This window comes from Apteryx mantelli, chromosome 3 (genome assembly GCF_036417845.1).
Source record: "Apteryx mantelli isolate bAptMan1 chromosome 3, bAptMan1.hap1, whole genome shotgun sequence".
NCBI classification, from domain to species: Eukaryota; Metazoa; Chordata; class Aves; order Apterygiformes; family Apterygidae; genus Apteryx; species Apteryx mantelli.
Genome location: NC_089980.1, coordinates 70383060 through 70405410, shown reverse-complemented (window position 1 = coordinate 70405410; position 22351 = coordinate 70383060). Strand labels below are relative to the sequence as shown.

The 22351-nt window shown below is 38.2% G+C and overlaps 1 protein-coding gene across 7 annotated transcripts in view; it reads right to left on the bottom strand.

The window, feature by feature from the left end:
• Nucleotides 1-15515: 15515 nt before the first annotated feature.
• The window catches only part of ZDHHC14 (zinc finger DHHC-type palmitoyltransferase 14), a 127633-nt gene continuing 120797 nt past the window's right edge, over nucleotides 15516-22351 (bottom strand). For 4 of the 7 annotated variants that reach the window (XM_013959016.2, XM_013959017.2, XM_013959020.2 and 1 more), the window contains one exon: nucleotides 17948-19198. In XM_013959016.2, the coding sequence (XP_013814470.1) occupies nucleotides 18797-19198 (402 nt within the window). In that variant the 3' untranslated portion in view covers nucleotides 17948-18796. Of the gene's footprint in view, nucleotides 16263-17122; nucleotides 17212-17947; nucleotides 19199-22351 lie in introns of those variants that run through there. The other 3 variants (XM_013959018.2, XM_013959019.2, XR_001294873.2) reach the window with 2 other exon arrangements.

The following is a 22351-nucleotide window of genomic DNA, read 5'->3' as shown; positions in this document are numbered from 1 at the left end:
TCCACAAAAGCTGAGTTTCACAGTCTGAAAGCTGGCCTCAGCATGCCTCAGAGGACTTCTCTCATACCTTGGAGAGCAAGCTGCCACTGACGCGTAGCTAGGAGACACATGATTTAGCGTTTCAGCATCTTGGCACCTCTGAAACCCATATGCAGCTCTTGGCAATCTGAAAGACAGATTTATAATGAAGTCAATAGAGCTGCAGATTTGCACCAAGATCTTCTGAATGAGGACTGCAGTCTGTCCCCATGGATTCTGGATATAGGCAGGAATAGGCTTCACTTAAGTACAAAATCACATGACTTGGCAACTTCCCTACACCAAATTCAGAGACACTGTGGAAACATTGCCTGGAGCAGTCGACCTGAGACAGTGTCACCCAGAGGTTCTCAGCTCTATTCCTGGACCCTGATGACGACTGTTCTCCCTTCTGCTAGTGACAGGTACCATCTTTGTGACAATGACAGTCATTTGTTTCTTACAAAGATAGTAAAAGGAACACACAAAATATATTTTGATTTTTTTGTGCAATGTAGCAACAACAGCGGCAAACAAAATCAGCCCATTTTTTATGGGCTACCAACGTGAAGTCCAAGAACTGCAGGTGGTCTGAGGACTGCAATTTGGAAGCGCTAGACCTGATTCTTATGATATTTTAGATACCATTAGATCCTTGTATAGCATCTAACATATCATGTCCCAGGTTACCACAAACTTACTTTCAGCAATGAACCATAGGAAATGCATTCCACTTAAGAAGTATAATGCCACTTTGTAAACATTAATTTAAATGCAACACTGTCAAGTTTTCTCTCGTTATAAGATGGCACAAAATAAAATCTCCCAGAGCAGAGGCAGTTTAATACCTGACTATAATTCAGCTAGTCAGGGAAGCAATTTTCCTCTCCTTGTTGACTATAACCTACTGTGACTATTAATGTCAAAATGTATGTTTATCTACACACAGACATACACATAAAAATATATATATGGTAAATGCCTGAGTGAAAAATGGTTGATCCATGATGATTCTACAATTCAGTGTATTCTTTAATCACATCAACAGTACAACACATATTACTCCATGTCCTCTGGGATTTATCTAAATCTTGAGCATCTTCAAATGACCTACTGAAAAAACAATTACAAAAACTCAGCCAGAGAAATTGTTCCTTATTTTTGCTCAACTATAGGATTGTTGATTCCTCCTTCTACCCAATACATATGTGATTTTTATTTAATGGCACTATGAGGCTAGAAATTAAGAGAAATAAATTTTGTTTTCCCCATTGGGACTGAGAAATCACTGCAAGCTCTGAAATGCCCATAATTGCAAACATTTTTAAGTTTACAGAAAGTATACAAGTGTTTTAGTTTTCCTTTTTAACCCCCCCCCCCTTTTTTGCAAAGGAACAAAAAGTTCCAATAAGAAATCTAAAGTCTCTCTATTTATAAAGGTCTTTTTTAGATATACATACACATAGACATATATACAGATATACACATGTGCATATTAGAGGCTAGTATAAGGAAGTAAATCTCCCAAAGCAGCATCACAGTTAGACTCATGTGCATATATAGGTAGCCAGATGAGTTGATTTTATAACCAGTCATGTTAAAACTCCTGTTCTCCTTGTAACCAGGATTTTACTTTTTGCCAGAAATTGGCTTCCAAGCCATTCGCTCCACATGCATCTTTCAAGCAAGCGTCTGAAAAGTGAGAACCTGTTTGTTCAAGGCAGATTCTAAAGTATCCACAGATCATTGCACAAGAAAGGTCTTATAAATCATATGGTGATACTTCTTCAGAATACCCTAGCAGCCTCCAACAGATGGCAGCTCCAGGACATCTCTGTCAGGTTTCCAGGCCACAGAAAAAGGTGTACAACCACAGATATGCAGTAAAGCAACATTTTGTGACAGTCACCCAATTAGTTCATTCTAAACTAAATTCTAGATAATTTTGTAGGGTTTGGGGACTGCAGAACATGATAAACCTGAAATCCAGAATTCTCATATTCTAGATTATTGGTGTTTGTTTTCAGCGTAATACATTTGTTTTTAACTAAACACAACTCTTCTCCCGGGGGATGGGAGGGTGAGGAAGCAAGAAACCACACTTTACATATGCAGAAACATAGGATTAAGCTAGATTGCTTTTCTGCCTGGAAACTGCATCTCCATACAGTAATACAATGAAAGTTCCCAGAATGAACCTAACCAGTGTATAGAGCATCTGGCACAGTAAATATGATGACAATAAACAACTTGCTTGAGATTGTGCAGCAAGTTGGTCATTCAACTTCCTGACTGAGCTTAGTCCTATGGCTAAGTCATTAAGGGCAGGTCTACATGGCACACTTACTCCAGAGGACTGGCTCTACTGACCGAGCATCAAGGTTAATTAACGTAAGATTATGGTGCAGACAAACCTTAAATGGTTCTCACTCTTACAAAAATCATCTTAGTAATACCGTATTCAGGACAGGGTTTTTGCTTTTTTCCATCTTCAACAAAAAAGCACAACCCAAAAGATTGCGAGGGCTTGAGTGTCAAATTTCCACACCCATGGCCAATATAATTTTTGTATTTCCTACTTTATAAATTTCTTTCCCAGGTAACTTGTAGCCTCAGCCAAGTGGCTGGTTCAGAGCTCTGTTCTTTCCCAGTAAAGGACATTTTTACACCACTCCAGAGGACCCTTGCCTTCATCTCTGCTCACTGGGATTCCAGCACTTCTCCGCAAAGTGCTGAACCCAACTAGAGCCTGACGTGTGCTCCAGGCTGTACTCATCTTTCACACTCCCCTCTTCCTCTGCAACTGTTTTACCTCATCAAGCCATCAATTCAAGCCAATTAAAATTTTGGAAGACTGAACCAATGGAACTGTAGTTGCCTAACAGGGCAGGAAGTAGAAGTACCCAAAGGTTCTTGCATACATGGGTTTCATCTGCTCCTTAGATCTGCCCTTCAAATCCTTCAGATGCCTTTATAGCACTTTATCAACCACAGTATAAAGAACATGCTATCTGCCAGTGATTAGTAGCACCCTTCTGGCCGTATACAGGCTCTCGCTGAACAAAACACACAAGTAATCCTGCTTAATTCAAGTTCTCTGATAAATAAATGCACCAAAAAATACAATAAATCGCAGACAGAGAAACAAGCTGCATTTCCACTATGGAAGGGAACAGAGGGGCACTGACCTGGCTGGTTGGTCTGAGCGTTCAGAGGAAGGATGGCTGCAGGCAGCTCAGACCGCTGAGCCCCAGCACATCACACACCAGAAAAAGCGGACTCAACACTTACTGGAGCGTTGCTGGGGAGCACTGGTGTTCCCCATGACTGAGAAGGAAGTCTCAGGGACTAACTGAACATTTTTAATCCATAAATGCTATATAATTGGTAGGTGGCTTGAAATTCTGTATTATATTGCAATTAATTAAGTGTTACTGTTGGGGTTGTCTGGGGAGAAGCATATAGGAAGCACTACTTTTAAAATCCTTTGTCAGGAGCTATTAGGAAGCAGCTGCTGGAGAGTAAGCTCAGTTTACCCAGTTTGTTGAGCAAGTACAATTCATATGCAAAAATGAAATAGACTTCATGGAACCAAATCATTTTTGAACATCACATCCTAAAGCGCAGAAGAACTGTATTCAAATAACCTCCTTATTTAGACTTCAAACAGGTAGTTTGAACTAGTAGAAATATAACAGACATACTCCTCCTTTCCTTCCTTCTCTTCCTTCGCCCCTTCTCCTCCCCCACCAATCTCCCAACAGCCCTCCATTTCTGAATGAGATAAAGATATCACACTCATGACAGGAGCTGAATGAGATACTGAATGGGTAAGTAGTCAGACAGTGTCACACAAATGTCTCCCAGAAGTATCCCTCGTCCAACGTGTAGGAACCACCAAGACGATATAGGCAACGCACGTAGCACTGCAGCCTTGCTGAGAGTATCTGATGCAGAGGAACTAAGGTAACACCTGTCCTGCTACTGTGCATCGTGGCCTAATGCGAGACCTTGCATTGCCAATAGGCTATCCTGAGGGTGTCTGAAAAATGAAGTCCTCTGCCTGGCTGTCTTATCATAGCAAAGAATGCGGATCCGTGTTGCACTGAAACTTTACCACAATTGCATGAAGACAACAGTGAGGTCTCTTTCCAAAGAATCATGCCAGTTGCCTTATGAATTTTGGAAGAGCTGACATAAATGTCACGATGCATCCCTTACAACTAAAAGTTACTCAATCTCTATCATCTTCCTTATGCTTTCAGTTAATACAGTAAGATCTAATTACTTGTTCAGCTTTTCTTCATTTCACTGCACTTTAGAAGTATTGGAAATGAAATCAGTAAGATCTTCTGAATCCATTAAGGAGTTTCCCAAGTAGAATTAATCAAGCCTCATAAGCCTCCCTAAACAAGTATCACTATGTCTTTTTTTACAGACCAGCCGAAATGTCTCATGGTAACAGACAAGAATATGGCTCAAGCAAGTATACTTGGCTGGCAGCAATTCTTCAGTAAAGAATTTAGGGCTTATAGTGCATTAAACTGTGCCTGAGTCATGACATCAAGTTGTTATGAAAAAGGCAAATGACATAATGGATAAGTGGAAGGTTTCTGTTACATGAACCGATCCTCTGCTTCCCTCAGCACTGACTGGGTCTCAGCTAGAGTCTCACAGGCATTACAACTGTTTTACACAGGCATTGCACTTTCCAGGATGCTACAAGACAGCTGGAGAGCTGTGAGAAAAGCAATGAGAGCAGTTAGGGACATGTACTCTGATGACAGAGTGAACCAACAGCACGTTTAGCCTAAAGAAGAGAACAGCAGCTGCTGAGGCAGAGGAAAGAACATGCCCCCATCGGATGCAGCAAGGAGTAATGGGAGTGAATTATGTCAAGGGAGATTCAGGTTAGACATTAATAAAATTCATCTAATGGTGAGGATATGGAAGCTGTAGAGGATGTGAGCCTGGGGAGGTGGTGGAGTCTCCCTCATTACAAGCAGTATAGGCAAAATCTTTGACATATGACAGGAACAGGTATTAGTGTGTCTTGAAAGCATCTAATCCATCCTCGCATCCCAAATTCCCTTTCAGCAACACTTCCTAATTTCCTGACTTTAACTTGGGGTTTAACATTTTCAATCTATACTTTTTGCTTCCTGTGAAATATAGTCTACTCTAGGATTAATACCAGTTAAACCTCTTTACTGGGCCAGACATCTCTAATTTAGTTTTCTCAGAGTGAAAACAGGAAGACAAAACACAAAACAAAACAAAACAAACAAAAAATCCCTTACAGAATATGTTTCACTTCCTTGTGAGCTAAACATTCTCTTCCCAGAGCCTAGAACATGGGTTAAATTATCACACATGATGCCAATTTTGAGACTTCAAGCAGAAAAAAACAAACAAACAAACAAACAAACAAACAAACCCCAGATGATCTCCCAAAAAAGCCAAAAGTTTCTCACTTTCTTGGAAATTATAAAAGACAAACCAAAACTTAAATCCCACAATTTACTGAGGGCAGCATGAAAACAGCAAATGAAAGAGAGTCCTAATCTGTTTACTAGCAAAACCTAATCTAGCTCACACTTACAGTACGCATCTAACTCATCACAGCAGAGAATTGATTCTAAATGCTAAGAATTGAACATGGCATCAATGTAAGCCTATTTATTTGTTATTGTAAAACACTGACATGAAGCAACTGTGATCCAAACATTTGCAAATACAGCAATGGAGAGGTCATATGAAAAGGGATTTCTTTCTATTCGTTAATGTGGGCACGTAGACAAAGAATTTGCCTTATCTGATCAAGTCCCTGGATGGCACTGCTTTGTATAATATTGTGCGCCGGTGTCCAATACCTACTGCATACAATGGGCAAAACTATCAATTGCTAACCAATTTTGCAACATTATAGGCAGACAGGAAAAGAACCTTTCAGAAGACCTTGACTGCAAATATAATTTTATCTTTTGGAAGCAGGTTCTTTTTTTTGGCAATAAGAATGACTGTGAAACTCTTTCCTATGCACTAAATAGCCTTTTTATACTAGCAACCCAACAACCATTTTGCTAAAGACTTTCACAGAACATGCATTCTTCAGGAGTTATTACAATTTTGCCAAAATATGTGTTTATAGATGAAATGCTTGTCAATACAGGGACACAGAATATTCTCCAAAAGAAGAAGAATGCTGCTCTGGGAGGAACTACAGGCTGTTTTGCAATGTTCCACTGTTGTAAAAATGATTTGGAATGGCGGAGGTGAGTTTTCTGTGAGGTCTGTTACTTCTTCCTTTGCCTGAAGTGCCTTCTACATAGCTGTCTATATCAGATCTTGAAAAAAGTAATCATTTTTCTTTGAATGACAAACATATTAATTCCCAGTGAAGTTTCCATTTGTAATGCAAGGTCTTTAGGCCATAAAGACATAGGGATGATAGCTATGCACAGGTGTTGTGTGGGCCTGCTTCAGAGTGGATTTTCAATCAGTTAAACTAACAATTGCAGTAGAAACTTCCCATATTATCACAAGTGAGTACAATTATTGCCCAGAAACTTTCCTTTATAAGGATACAGTGATTATTAATTATAATCCCAGTAAATAAGCATTCATTTAAACAGGCAGAATGGCATGCATCTTAAGATGAGGTGATAGATGTAATGTATTCATTTAGAGTGTGGATATGTGCAATACATTTCCACAGGAAAAGAACCATCAGATTTTCTGTAAGGCTGAACTAGCACATGATTAAACACAGCTGCACTATACTAAGCAGATATTCTGGAAAAAAAAACAAAAACAAAAACATATTTTTTTCTAACCAGTAACAGTTTTAAAAGCTCTGGTGTAACAGTACAATTCAACAGGGTTGTATTCCTACTGTTCTCACTGTTTTCTAGTCCTAGATGCAAAATACTTCATTATTGAACATAGAACCAGTGATGCAAGAAAAAAATTACAAGGAACAGAGTTGCTCTAATACTGAGTAAACTGTGCTTCTTTTTGTGTACGCCTGCTCATCCTCGTGTTAAGTATTCTCTGAATTATAGAAGAGATAACCTAACTTCATCCCTTCTAGAGACACAGGTACTAAAACATTTATAGGTTGAGTCGTCCACCAAACCACTTACACAAAATATTATCTGCTATCTTGAAGCTTTTGGCAGACTTTCAGTTTAGCTCAAGGAATGGCTCTAGTTCAAACTCAGAAACACTGGGGAGTTGCAGAAATGCACTGAAAGAAGCTTTTTTCTATGCCATACTTAGAGCAGGAAAGAAAGCCACGTGCTACACAGCTTTGCACATATGTGGTTGAAACTCCATGCTATCGTGGACTTGCATGTAAAGGAGGTCAAAGCATAAAGCAAAATTATAAGGAGTGTCAGGCAGCATGCCGAGAGCAGGGCTGCCACTGAGAGCGCCCTAGGTGGGCCGGAGGAAAGGGCAACTGCCTGCGAGAAGGTGGGCAACAGCCCCGCCAAGCTGTGTGGGACCGTCACGCTGCCGCTGCGAGAGAAGCGCAGAGAGTCCGAGTCCCTGGAGCACCCCTCGGGCAGGGAATCGACAGCCCGAGGCCGCCAAGTGAAGAGAAACGGACAATATATTCTGCCGTCGCCTAGCTCATACACAAAATTGGTGTATTTCCAGTTTAGGAAGCAATTGCAAACATTGGCTGGAGTAGCAGAGACAACTGACATTTAAGTGCAAGTAACAAAGGTGGCTGCGGTCAGAAAAAGAGAACTACTTAAAAAAACCAGAAATGTTTAGCAGCTTTTGTCCCATGTGAATTGAGTGGGGTTTTTGGGTTGTTTTTAAAACAGACTTCAGTCACAAAAAAAATACAATCTTGTTTTTCCTTTTTTTTTTTTTTTTTTTGAAACCTATGCAACTGTGGGGAAAAAGCTGTGTTTTTTTCAGTCTACGCATCACTAGAAAATGCATACTCAATTGATCAGAATCATAAATCTAACCACATCTTTATTATACCTATATATTCTTACTTTCACTAAGGAAACTAGTGAAGAGCTACAAAAGCCAGAAAAAAATAGCATTCAGATCCCAGGATATCATAGCCCTAAAAGGGAGTGCAAGAAAAAGAAAAAAAAGTTTATTTATAAACAAGAGATAGCGAAATGAGGGAAGCTATGAAGCCCTACCCCAAAGATGAGATATATTTGAGGCCCAGCAGAAAGCTACAGACCTCACAGTCTTAACACCACTGACTCAAGAACTGAGTTAGAACTGAACTGAAACTCTGCTTATAGTTGACTCCCCCTCCAAAGAGTTGTGATCAGAAATCAAAAGAGGAATATTATCTCTATCAATTAACTTCCTAAAAGTCCCCAACAAGAAACTTCCCAGCAGAACAACCCTCTGACAATGAAATCAGAAAAACAAGGCAGGGCTGTGCACCATCCAGAATCAGTCACTGCCACCTGAAGGAAGAAACCAGGGGACAAATTATAGAGGTAAGTATTTATGCAACTCAGATGACAGAGAAGAAACCTGAAAACATTTCCTGCTTCTTGTTTGGGGCAGAACTGTGATCGCTCACACTTCTATTAGAAAAGGATTTACCACTAAAAAAAGAAAGCAAAATACTGCCTAAATTTGTGAGAATAGACAGAAGCAGCACCTCCAATCTATACTGTGATACTATCTTGGGATACAGCCTGGCTCTGTGAAGTCAGTGGAGCACCCTGGTGAGAGATCATACCTGGATATTTATTTGTATCGTCAGTCTGAGCTGTACAGTATCAGATATGATAGACACAGAATGCTGAAAAGCTGTTTTTCAAGAAAAAGAGATATGCTATACTCAAAAATAGTACTGTGTGCTCTTAATCTACTTCTGTCTTATTCAGAAAATTTGGCTTTCATCATTTAATTAAAAAACAATCTCACAACTCAAGATTGATATTAAATCAACACAGTATTTGTGATTTATGTACTCCTGAAAATGTAAAAAACCCAAAAAACCAAAAAACTTTAATCAGTCAGGGCTGCCTGCACTGGGCAGCGATTGCATCCACTAAGCCATATTTTTCTGCTGGAAATTCAGTATCTAATCTGAACTTATTAGAACTTTAAAGACATGCAAAACTCAGATTTCAAGCAAAGATTCAAATATAGTTATATTTCTAAATTACTTGCAAATTGTAAAATTAATCTTAATAATTAATCATTTTACAGCATGTTAGTACTCAAACATTTCGGTTATATGAAGTAGCTAACCCTAGAAAACTGTTTGAAAAGCTCTTTCTCTTTTTTGCTAGTCTTACTACCCTTTAAACTGTATGACCTCTGTAGGAGAAAGTAGATCAGCAAGCAAGAACCAATACCTGGCTCACCCCTATCAATCCACCTCAGGGTGATGGTCAGACTCAATTACAAGTTAGCATGAATTGTGCTGACAAGCAACATGAAAAACTGCATTTGGAAATGGCTAGCCTGCATGTTATTGTGGGAATAAACTTGTATCACACAGGCTACCAAACCAAACCAAACCAGACCAAACGGAAAGTCATTAGTCTCAGGTATTGCTGTGTCTCTGGGTGGGGAAGGGAGGAAAATAGCTTTTGGTATCAAAGATATGCCTTCCTATTTTTCTTCTCTAAGAGAAATCAGAGAAAGCCAGCTTCAGAAAAAGCAAGGGAGAAAATTTCATGTGTTTAGGGACTGATTACTTATTTGTGTATTTTGGTACAGGATTCTGAGTATATACAAACGCCTCTAATGCAGATGTTCAAGCACTGATAACTGATAATGCAAACAGCATGCTGGGTCAACAACTAACCTCTAGAATAAGATAAGATACACAAATTGCAGTTTAAGGGGCTTATACACATGCTTAATTTGCACACAGTCATTATGAATCAGGTAATGGGCTCCATGCAGCAGCCCCACTCTCCCGTGATTTTCCTCATGACATATATGCAGTGCATCTGCCATTGTGCTGGAGCTAATGATTTGTCATTGTATATCTTGGTAAAAAGACAGTAAGTTAAAGACCTTGAGGTTTCCTCTTTAAATCCTTTATGTGGCTTGATGTTCCCATGTAACACTAGTAACCACAAACTGTTTGTATGAATGTGATATGATATTAGATTAGATAAGATTAGATAAAATGAGATTAGATAAAATCCAAAACACTGCACAAGATTTCTATTTTCTCAAATGTAACCTGATGTTATTTCCTTACAGTCAAAGAAACACATCACTTTAAGACATTTTATATATGTATTCTAAGCAGCACTATGCTCTTTAATGACATCTTGAAACATACAAAAGTAAAATTCAGCAGGATACTATCATTATTATAACCAGTGGCAACATGTAGGAAGAAGAAATGCAATCATTAATCTCAAAATACTAATCCATTCCTCAGGCATCAGTGTTACCAATTATTATGTCAAGAATGTAAGATCAGAGCCTTAGATCTGTATTTTCAGAGCAACTGACTGTTAAGTAGATAGGACAGGAGAGGAGGGCAATGAAGCTTCCCATTGTTCAGAAAAAAAACACACAGTTAAAATAATACAACCTATTTAAATCTCCTCAAATAGATTTGCATAAATGAAAACAAAGTCTTACCTGTAGAAACCAGCAGAAAGCTCAGTTTGAGCTTTAACAGTTGATATTACAACTCATAAACTAATGAAATCGGTATGTACAACAAATCAGACCCTAAGATTTCTGGACAACACATTGTCACAGTGAGTGGGTGTCTCATGGAGGTATGCGATGATACTGAAAGCACATCCCTGCATTGCATGCATTAGTCTTGCATCTGACCAAATTCCAAAAGTGCTTTCTGGGCACACCGTTAATACCTTCCTCTTTTAAGTTTTTTTTTTTTTTTTTTTTAAGAAATGTGCCCTGTGAATTCACAATAGCTAATTTTGACAGACTATGAGGTATTTCGCTATACAAGTTGGTTATGAAATCTACCTATGGCTATTTTTACTTTCACAAGTAGTGACATTAATAGGAGTAGATTTCTGTAGCAAAATATTTGGTGCTGATGACCTGATGTTCATACTGTATGTTTTGGGGATTTATACTTTGGACTAACTCCAGTCTGGTCCCGTTAGCATTTGGAATGCATTAGGTATGCCCCTGGAAGGTACCTTCCGGTTTAGTTTTATTTAAAAGAAATCTAGCTTTCATGTTACAAGACTGCTCCATAATATGAACCAAAGCGCTAAGCAGAGAAAACAGGAAGTTTCATTCCAAAGATGCATTAAGATACTAATGTGGATGCACCCCCAGTTTCCGGAGCAACAGGACCAAATGCCAGAGGAAATTCAGTCACAGGACCATTTAATCAAAATGGTCTGGAGATACAGCTTCTCACTCTCCCTCACCCCTATATACCTTCCTTATAACATATGTCAGCCTACAAATACAAATTCTTACTAATTTTTTCAGCCTGGTTTCCTATGCAAGTGTATGGCCAGTGTGTCTCTCAGTCTTCAATTCCACATATAAGAACATATTTCAATCAAATCAGATAAAAGAGTTGAAGTCTTGAAAACATGGAAGTCCTGTGCATTTCATGAGAACAGGCAACTGGGAGGTGACATGCTCCTCACATTACTGTGTGCCTCCCTCACCTCAGAGAAAGGCTTCCACGTGAGCTCAACAACAAGATTCATTTCAAGAGAACCCACATAGGAAAGAGCAGTCAGAAACCCGGCTTGTTTTATTGCAGACACAGGGTTTCTCAGGAGTCACAGAACTGATGGAAGATGCGCACAGGGTGCCTGGTAAGCGTGGAAAGGGGTGGAGCGACTAATGGGGAAAAGACCGAGTCAGATGCCAGACTGGAGGACCCTGAGCCCATTTGCCCTGGGATTTTCTGAGAAGGAGGTGGGGAATGGGACAATGGGAGGGAAAATTTACCCTAAAATGGGAGATCTGAATTTTCTATGCCTCTCTGATATCAAAATCTGGAATCTGGAGGTCTTTTCATACCATGTGCACTAATTCTGTTACTATTGTGCAGTAAAGTCTTGTGACACAAATATTAAAAAACATTATTATTATTAAAAATTTAATTGTATAAATTAGAGTAGCCACCATTTTTAGTATCCCTATCTTATCCTATCAGATGTCCTATCAGATTAATCAGATCCTATCAGATTAATAGAACAAGGTATGATGTGTTACAGAATATTTATTTAGGAATGGAAGAGAATTTTAATCTTTGATATTACAGAAAAAATACTCCAGACGAAGACAAAAATATTAGAAACAGCTGCTACTTGTGCAATTACGGAATAAAACATTTAATCCTGTTTTCTTCCTCAAAGGTAACTATAATAAAAGATTGACACTGTGAATATGAAAACAACAGTAGGAATTTGGGATATCATTTTAATATTTTACTATTTTAATAAAATTAAAATATTTAATATTTTAATAGAGATGATGAGTCATATAGGTAACAAGTTATATATGAAATACACAAACTTACTATTCATTTAAGGATTAACTGCTATTTGTGTTTCAAAAAGTTTTTCAAATTAAAGTTTTCAGAAGCTGTGGAAGTTCTTCAGAACCTTGTTTTTCCTTTCAATTTAGGGTGAAAAACAAAAACACAAAACCTAGGTATTTTCTGCATGCTACAAACTTAGATGGTTAGTTAGCTCTACTGAACATGTGTTTAATTTTCTGTGACCTACCTAGAAGGAGACTTAACAGTGAAATGAGCTCTTGCTGTGGTTTCTGCCAGGAACGCCACCCTCCAAGAATTCCAGGCACTAACCACAGCCGAGTGCCACACCATGACAAGGCACATAGCGGGCGGCCACCTTAGGGATCCCGTAGCCTCTTGGCTGTCTATTGCAACACAGTTGTGGTTCACCTGCAAACCCATGCAATAACTGCACATGCTTACGTAAAGTTAAATTAAAACTCTCAAATATAAGCAACCTTTTTTTTAAATGGAGAGAAAAGAAATTCCCCGATGACAAGCTGTGCTAGTGCTCTCTCTGCTGACAGTGCAGGACACTCAGGAAACAGGACATCAGACTCAGTCTAACACCCTTTGCTACCACAAACCTTGTGCTTAGCAAAAATACACTCAACAGGAATTACTTACTCATATCCTTCACGCAAACACTGTGTCAGCTACAGTTCCACTACCTGCACTGAATTTTGCACCATTCTTTAAAGTTCATTCCCTAACAAGTATGAAGCCCAAATGTTCCACTTCATCTTCCACCTCACTATGGGCAATCCCCAGTACAGTCACATCCCTGTACGTTAATACAGACACCCTATGGAGCGCAATACCAAAGTGAGATACTTTGGAGCCTGCCAAATTTTTTCAATTGTATATGGTGGTCTAGGAGCAAGGTTCCTTTGAGAGGAACCCAAGAAAGGCTCTCAGATGTCTTCTCACATCACAGATCACTCTGCCAACTTACTTTAAGTTGGTCCCTTCATGTCTTTTCGGATAACTACACCTAAATGAACACAGATAACTTCCAGCAGTTACTACTTCAGCATTAGGGAGAATTAAATTATGGTAGAGTTTACCTTGTTTTTCTAGTTTTGTTTTTCCTAGTTTTCAGAAGAGGCAGTATAGCTGAAATTGGGAAGGGCATCAGGATAATATTAACATTTTGCTGCCAACGGAATTTTCTTCAGTAAATACTGCAAAGTACACATCTCTAGGAGACAGATTTATTTGGTTTGTAAACCATAAATTTTATCTGGCTTGTAGTCTTAATTTCTACTTGCACGCTAGTCAGAGAAACTCCGACTGAATTCCAGGCTTTATGCCCAATTGGCTAGACCACTACTTAGAAAAACACTTTTCCTTATGAATGAGCAAATTTAATGAAGGAATCACCAGGAAACACAGAACCCTACTACACCATTTTCCCAGTGCAACAGCACTCCAGGTATGAAAATACAGAATGCTAAACAATTACCAATTTTTGACATAGTCAATGTTTTAAGCTTACCATTAACTTCAAAGGGACCAAGATTTCAGCTGTTTTTATGTTTACAAATGTATTTCAAAACCAAAGAAGGAAAAGATATGGAGGAAAGGAGCTTGGAGGCACATGAACTACTCACATTTTTCTCATCATCTTCCTACAGCTCTTTTGCCTCAAGGTCCGACCTTAGTTCTCTTTAAATTTTTTTCATAATTATTTTTAAGAAATTTCTCACAAAAATATCTGAATACCAGTGAGCAATCCTCTTTTTTCCCCTTCTTTGTGACTTTCTTGTTTATGCCTGCTCCATCTTCTTCCACAGTTTACAGATAATTCCTGTCTTCATCCATGTCACCTTCTAATCTTGTCTGTTCTGCTTTCACTCAGACTTCTCCTTTTCATCTTCTTATTCCTGCCTTCTGTGACCTACCACAGAAACAAATTCCTATTTTCTCTCTTTATAACCTCCTCAAGTTGTTCCACCCTCTACCCCGTACAGTTTGGGGTGACTGTTCAAATTATATAGTTGAATGTTAACAGACACTTGCATGCTGCTGACAGAACTAAATTGCTGCATTGACTCGGAATTAGTATAGATTTGCACAGGTTTGAAAAGCTCACTTAATCTCACCAGTCTTTTCGCTGCCAAAGCGGTACACTCAGCCAGATGTCAAACTGCAATGTCTTTGGAGGCTAAACTATTGCTTTTGGCAGCAGGATGCTAAAACAGATAATCAAAACCAGGAAGCATTGACCCAGATAGATCTCAAAAACTAGGACGTTTCCAGCATAAATGAACTAAATCTGTATGTGACTGTCTAAAACACATTCCATTCATATTTAGGGCCTAAGAATATTTGGAAGTGTGTTAAAATATGCTACCTGATTTCGCTTTGTTTTTTAAAACAAAATTGCTTGGGCAGCAACTGATTTTCAAAACAAAGAGTCAGGCTGGTCTGATGCCAAACACACCGTGCTCATGATCAGGATACCACTGGTGATAAGAATGGGGAGATCAATAAATACATGATGACAGTCCCCTCATATAACTCAAAACAGAGGAAAATTAAAGGAAGGATTAGATCTCTCTACACATTACTGAATTCTTCTTCAAACTGTATTAAATTTGGGGACTAAAAGACTAGCAGAAGCTCCATTTCGTTAGTTCTACAGAGTTGCTCCTTCATTTAGTATTTTGAACATTAGACACCAACCTACTTACTGTAAACCATTATACTCATTGTATAGACTTTAAAAGATACAAAATCTCTCCACTACTATCACAAGCTGGTCATCTCCCTTGTAACACATGCTGCATGTTATCTCTTTGGATTTATGAGATGAGTTTGCTTCTTCTGTTCATCCACTAGGATCAACTCCAAAATAGCTTATCTTCACCTATAAAATTAATTTTAATGAATACATTAACCAATTTATGGACAAATAAACCTACCTGTATCGTCAATTGATACAAACAGATTAGAAATTGATAAAGGATGCACTGATACACAAAACCACAATAATCTTCTGACATTTATTACAAGACATTACTGTTTAACTGATACGAATATAAAATTCCCTTTTAAAGTAGAGATGTCTTTGAGAAAGCCTTTAAGAACATTTTATGAAGCACTGAATTCACTCTACATAGAATATTATACTGTATAGACACCCAGAAAGGAAAAAAAAATCATTAATAAAAAAACCCAAAGCAGAATAGTTTTTATCAGATAAACCAACCAGCTTCTACACAAAGATTTTAGACTTTTAAGCAAAAATTAAATATTCACTTCTGTGTAAATATCAACTTTCACTTAGCTTCCACATTTAAAAATCAGATGAACATAAAAAGAACAATTTTAATACCAGTATACTAATTGTCAGAGAAAAGAAACACAAAAACACCTCTGCAGTATTGACTAGGATTATCGTTTTGAATGCCTCGTGTGCATGCTCTGTAACCATAGTACAAAATAAATCAGTCTGAAGAGCAGGGGATGCACAGTGCTGACTCATTCCAGATGTATGTACAATTTCCAGCAAAGCAAGTTCCCATGACAGAGGACAGTTGTGATGGAGGTGGAGGGGAACGGACTGAAAATCCTTTTAGAGGCACCTCTTCAATCAACCTGCTGTTAAATCCCTGTCTGCTGTTCATCAACGACCGCAACTACCCAACCATAGGCATTAATAGACTTAGTTCCAAAATTTTCCAGCAGATGTCCTCACAAGGCAGTTGTGTCAGGGAGGTTAGAGAAGTCACCATTTAAAAAAAGACTGGGATGGGAAGGAAAATAGATTTAAAATATGGGTGATATAAATATCTATATAGACAAACTTGAAATATTTTTTTCTCAAATGACAACCTTAAAAATATAGACAGCACTTAAAAAAAAAAAAAAAAGACCGTCACCTTAATGACTAAAAAAAGTCACCTGATCAAATATGTAACTCCAGCACATCTGTTTAAAGTAGCACATCTATTTTAATTTTCTTAGGTACTTCTTATTTTTCAGTCACAAACAAAACAGAAGGTTCTAAAAGTGATGGTGAAAAGCCCACACTGAAAACAGCATGAAGACCTCTCCGTAATCCTGTCCTCCTCCCTTCTGCTCTATTTAAAACTGTCACTAATTTTATCATGTGCATAAAGCTAATGTGCAGTTTTCTGCACTACTTGCTAGTGGTAAGGATATACAAATGCTGCCACAAAGCTGGTATCTGTGGAAGCAAGAGACCCCTCACGTATTGCAGGGAGACTTAAAAAGAATAATTTGCTTAAAATAATGATCTTTATCATCAGGGAAAAGACAAAATCCCTGTATTGGGGAAAGACAAAATCAAGATGATGAGCATGACTGACTCTTAGAAAGCAGACTCAGAAATAAGTGCTGATTTAATGGGAGACCAGCCAACGCGGAAAGCATCAGTCACCTGGGTTTGGCTGGTGGAAAGAACTTGGGACCACCCCAACATTAGAAAAGAGCTGAGAGGGGGATTCAACAGCTGGACAGACCCGTCTGCCACACGTTCATCTATGGAACATTACTGCAGTTATGGCAAGAAAGTATTGCTATTTTCTATACACTGAATTAGGTCAAAGCTGGCATCATCAATTATAGAAACACGTTCCTTACGAGATCTTAGAGGAGTAGTTTTTTGCCAGTATCTTGTCTGATATTTCAATAGCATGGGTGGCTGAATTTCTGCAGGCTGATTGTCCTCACTATCAACAACAAAAATAGAAATAAAAAGATTTTTAGCTTGATGTCAGTGAATGACCATGCGTGAACAATACAGAAACGTCACATTTCTTAATTGCTAAACACTTCCACACAATAGAAACATCAGATAAAGCACATACTGAACTTAGTTTGTCCTGAGAAAAGAAGAATCCAGGTTACACATCCTGAAAAGCAAGGCAAATACAATATTACACTTATTAAAGCTTTCTCAGCTTAACTAAGGTCCTCTTCAGCTATCGCTGAAAAAAAAACCCCAAACCTCCTTAACCTGTTCACTGTGTTTTACTTAAACACAAATAAAAGCACAGAAGAATTCTCTGAAATCAACACTTACATTTAAAATAATAGAGGAAAATACAAATGAAGCATGATGGCCAGTGTGCAGCTACAGCGTATCATTTACCATACCAGTTTACTCCATTAACCTGTCTCTGTCTGTCTTGAGCCTTAAGTCCCCACTCTTTAGCCACATGACAAGAAGCACAGGAGTAAGGTGCAAGCAGATGCTAACTCCACAGTCTCCAAATACAGGCTTCTTATGGGAACAAATAAATATCTCAAACAAAAGCATAAAAGATGTTGAAGCAACACTAATCAAAATCAGAGCTCCCTAGCTCTGGTTTTGTTATGTAAACATATTCAAATTAAACCCTTTACAAACCGCGTAATCAAATCATGATTTTTCCCTTTTTCCCCAGGAAAACTGTGCAAGGATAACTGTACACATGTGCAAGAAATAGAGGATGTCATTTTATTGGAGGTCCACAGGTAACTGTATCACATCAGGGAGTGGAAGAATCTGTGGTATGGCACAACACAATACCTCACTCTAAACACTTAAACAGAAGGCTAAATGATATGTAACATGATCAAATCAGTAATTCTCCATCTCCTAGGCACCACTGATTAATTTAAAATAAACTTTAATAAACTGAAAAAATAATATAGTCCATTAGTTTGTTTGTTGCACTGTCTTTAAATGAAACAGCACTTTGAAAGTCACAAATAAAAAAGCAGCACTTTCTCTTAATACCAACACCACTGTAACACAGACTGTAGCGTGGCATGCAATCCATATCTGTAGTCTTTTTTTTTTTTGTATTAACAAATGGAATGGTAATTTTCTATCTCAAATATTAGTAGCATAACATGTAAGTGCAGATCATTCTGGCCACAAGTGTGGTAAGCCTTTACAAGTGTGTATTACAAGAGCATAAAACAGAGCATGACACTTACATCCAAGAGTCTCTCTCTTTTGTACCGTACAATGGTCTTTGCTACAGGCTGAATTCCAACTTGCTGTACCCAACCTTCAAAAAACAAGATTATTGACTGCTTCTGGTTTTACTTAAAAATAAAATGTAGTCACCATCAAAGCACAACCATTAACAACCTGGTCAAAAAATGCCATAGCTCCACTGAAAAAATAATTTGTGTTTTTAATAGACTCCATTATGCGGTAGTTTCCATTATATAGGCATGGTACAAAGTCTTACAGTGTCATTCCTGTTGAATAAAGATTTGTATAGACACCGTGAAATGGTGCAATGTCATCAAAAAAGTTGTTCAAACTGAGCTAAGCTTCACAAGACCACGTACTGAGTCTTCATGCAATGAATCTTGACTGGCTAGACTCAGGACGTGCATTGTATGGCTGTGTATAATAGGACTTCCACTTGGCAGCATCCCAGGGGGTGATGGAGCTTCTTCAGGAGTAAGAAACTGATGACCTTCGTGTTCCTCTTTTAATGGTATCATGTCTGTCAAACCTGAATCTGATGTGAGATTTGGCATGGAAGATGGTGGTGTTGGTTGCCCTAGAGTCAGGGTTGCGCAAGGCCCACTGATAGTAGTCTTTCCTGGTAAAGGTAGCTCTTCGCTAGTTATGCTGGGCTCACTCTGTAGTAGGGGGGTGGCAGCAGCCTGCAAAACGAATTTAGTGCTCTGAATGCACTGATCTTGGTCACACTGTAGAATGGAAGGGTGTCAAAATCATATAAAGCAAACAAAACAGAGGAAAAAAGGGGAGGAAATGGACAAAAGGTATGGAAAAGAATGGGATGTGAAGAGAAAAAAGAAAGTCATTAGTATCATTCCATGGTTAGCCACCCAAAAATCCCATTCCATGCTGCCCAGGAGAAAAAAAAAAGCAACCCCCCCCCCAAAAAAAAACAAAAACAAAAACCCAAACCCAAGCATGCTTAACCAAGCCAGTGTTTTGGGTTGTTGTCAAAGCAGATTAAGATAAACATCTATAGTATTCACTTAATGGTGTTTGGTTACCTCCAAAATAGTACTTTGTAAGAATTGTAATTCATATGCTTTGCTTATTCTTATTTGAAGCCATTTAGAATGCCTCACTGAACAAGCCCTTGTGGAGCTAACTGCATGGGCCACCTCAAAGCCTCCCTGATTTCAGAGGAGGTAAGCAGGTGAAATCGCTTCTTGCTACTCATTTTACCCTACAGTAGCTAGCAATTCAGAGAAAGGCACAAAGGCATAATTCAAGTATCCTCCAAGTTTAAAAACACTAGGCAAATCTCTCTTATTTTGTTGGTCTTCACATGATCTAGGAATTAAGGTGCTACAGCAGTCTTCTAGAACAAAAATTACTTTGGATGCAGGTGATTTTGTAAAGATATAGCTGGCAATACAGTCTCCATGACCAAAATTTATATTTTCCAGTCTAACACGTAATATTCTTCCTCTAAAGGATGTCTAAATTAGGTTATTTCTTGTCTTGATGTATTTAATCTAGATAATGTGAAGGTTCAAGCTACAAAATGCAAGTTTTCTGGCAAGCACTTTTATAATAACAAGCCAAATCCAGCACTACATAAAACTTTAAGCTTAGTGAGCATTACCAGGAATGCTTTTGGCTTGGCACTTAGGAATGCAAAATTATCATTCATTCCTTGCGATGACAAGACAGGTGGGTGTTTCAGTAACATCCGACTAAATGCGTGTTGCATGACACAGACTTTTGCTGTAGCACGTAAAGATAGCTGCTTTTCAAAGAACATCTACAGTTAATCTTTTCTGGTGAATTTTAATACTTGTTGCTTATAAAGCACTTCCCTTGTAGAGCTACTGTCAAATTAAGTTTCTCTAACACTAACCAGGATGATTTTTGAGAGCTTCCAATTATAATGTATATTTAATTCATGGCCTGAGCAGTTATAACATCTGCAGATTTTCAAAATCCTGTTTGATTCATTTGCTATTCTACTGTTCTGTTGTGCAAGAGAACATTACGCACTTAGTGAACACAACAATAAATCCAATGCAACAAGGATAAAACTTGAAAGCAAGCAAGCAGAATAAAAAATATATCCAGGGGTAAAATATGCCTATTTACTGCTGTTATTTCAAGGATTCTGTTCGAGCAGTACGTTCTGCTTTTTGTCACTGACTTCTTCGACCCATATCAAATTACTGACAGACATTACAATTCCAGCTTCAGTTCAAGATATACCTAAGCACAACCGTTGTTACTAGCATTACAGCAATTTCTTACAACGTCCATTTGAGTTTAATAATCCACTGTGATATGTTCTATGTAAACTAATAGAAAGTCTTTTGTTTCCTTTAGTATATCATAAAAAGCACTTAGAATGCTTCCTCTGATATTTTCAGATCCTTAAATTCTAATACAGAATACCTGAATGGTGGATCAATTCACATTATATTCAAAAAGTGTGCATGCCAACTACCTCGTCAGAAGAGATAGGTAGTACTTTAAACGTGCCTAAGTGCTTTAGGACCACCATGCCAATTACTTTTTGACAGGCAAAAGTCTGATCCTTACTTGGTTATACATTATCCAACACTTATGCTTTCGGGCAGGCAATTCTTTAGGCAACTTTTTGTCCCGCAAAATGATGAATGGCCCCAGCCAAACAAGTAGCCTCCTATCATTTCAGAGGGATTACTCACAGGTTTAAGAACAAAATCCTGCATAAATACCTTACTAAGGAGAAAATTCTCAGCACCTTATAAAGCCAAGCTCTCAATTAGTAATTCACTGCAAATAATTCATTCTTGATTAATACACTGTTATTCACCCCTGCTGGTTTAAATTACACAATAGCCCCTGAACCAACCTTACTATGCAGGCCTTACAAATCCCTTAACTGAATTTTACAACTTCAAGACGACCAACAAAATTCACCTTCTCCAAAAAGCAGTAGTCAAAGAGCATGTCAAATCACAAAGTAATGCCTAAAACCACTGGGGTACACCAAAAAGAAGTGATTTTAGCAGCTGATTTATTGCCTTAGTGACGCTTCAGCACTTCAAAAGCAAATCATTACTTAAGGAGTTCCAGGCAACACAAGCACACAGTTTTAAAATAACTGAAGGTAATTTACTTAAGCTCATTGTATAGCCTGAATTAATTTTCTTACCAAATTCTACTGCATTTCAACTGAATCAACATCTAAAAGATAAAGCAGCCACATAAAGTTCCATTAAACAGAATATTATAAAACATTCTCAGGTGTTGTATATCTCTTCTTAGTTTTCTTTTCCATTCACTTCTCACTTCCCTAAAGCTCTCTTCCTAATCTGGTGCATAGTACATTACTCCCCGCCACTTCCCCCCACTTTTTGCATTTTGCTTTTAAAGAGGCACTTTCTAACATGCCTGCACACTATAACTCTGCCCTCAGGAAAGAGTTTTCAACAATTGCTGTTGGGTGGGGGGGAACTGGGGGAGGACGGATACAATGACTAATCCCCTAAACGTGGTGTCTTTCTTTACTTTTTCATCCACTTTTTGTTGCCTTGAGTTTACACAGCTAGCCTGCAAGATTTTTGGAGATGGCACTAGTTCTTACACCATGACGTAATGTGGGTAAGGACATAAGTAATGTCTAGCCATGTGCTAAGTTTAGTGATCAAATATAGAGATTTACACGTTTTCAACTGGGACTGAAAGCTGGTTTTATGGATCAAATGAGAAAAAACAACTGAAGCAAATCAGCTAATAACCTCTACAACATTCTCTCATTCAGATGCATAACTTCAGCTTTTCATTTTTTATTCATTTAATGAACAGCGACCAGCATGATGTAAAATTTTATGTAAAATACAGGAAGTAATCAGCTTTCAAAAGTCACT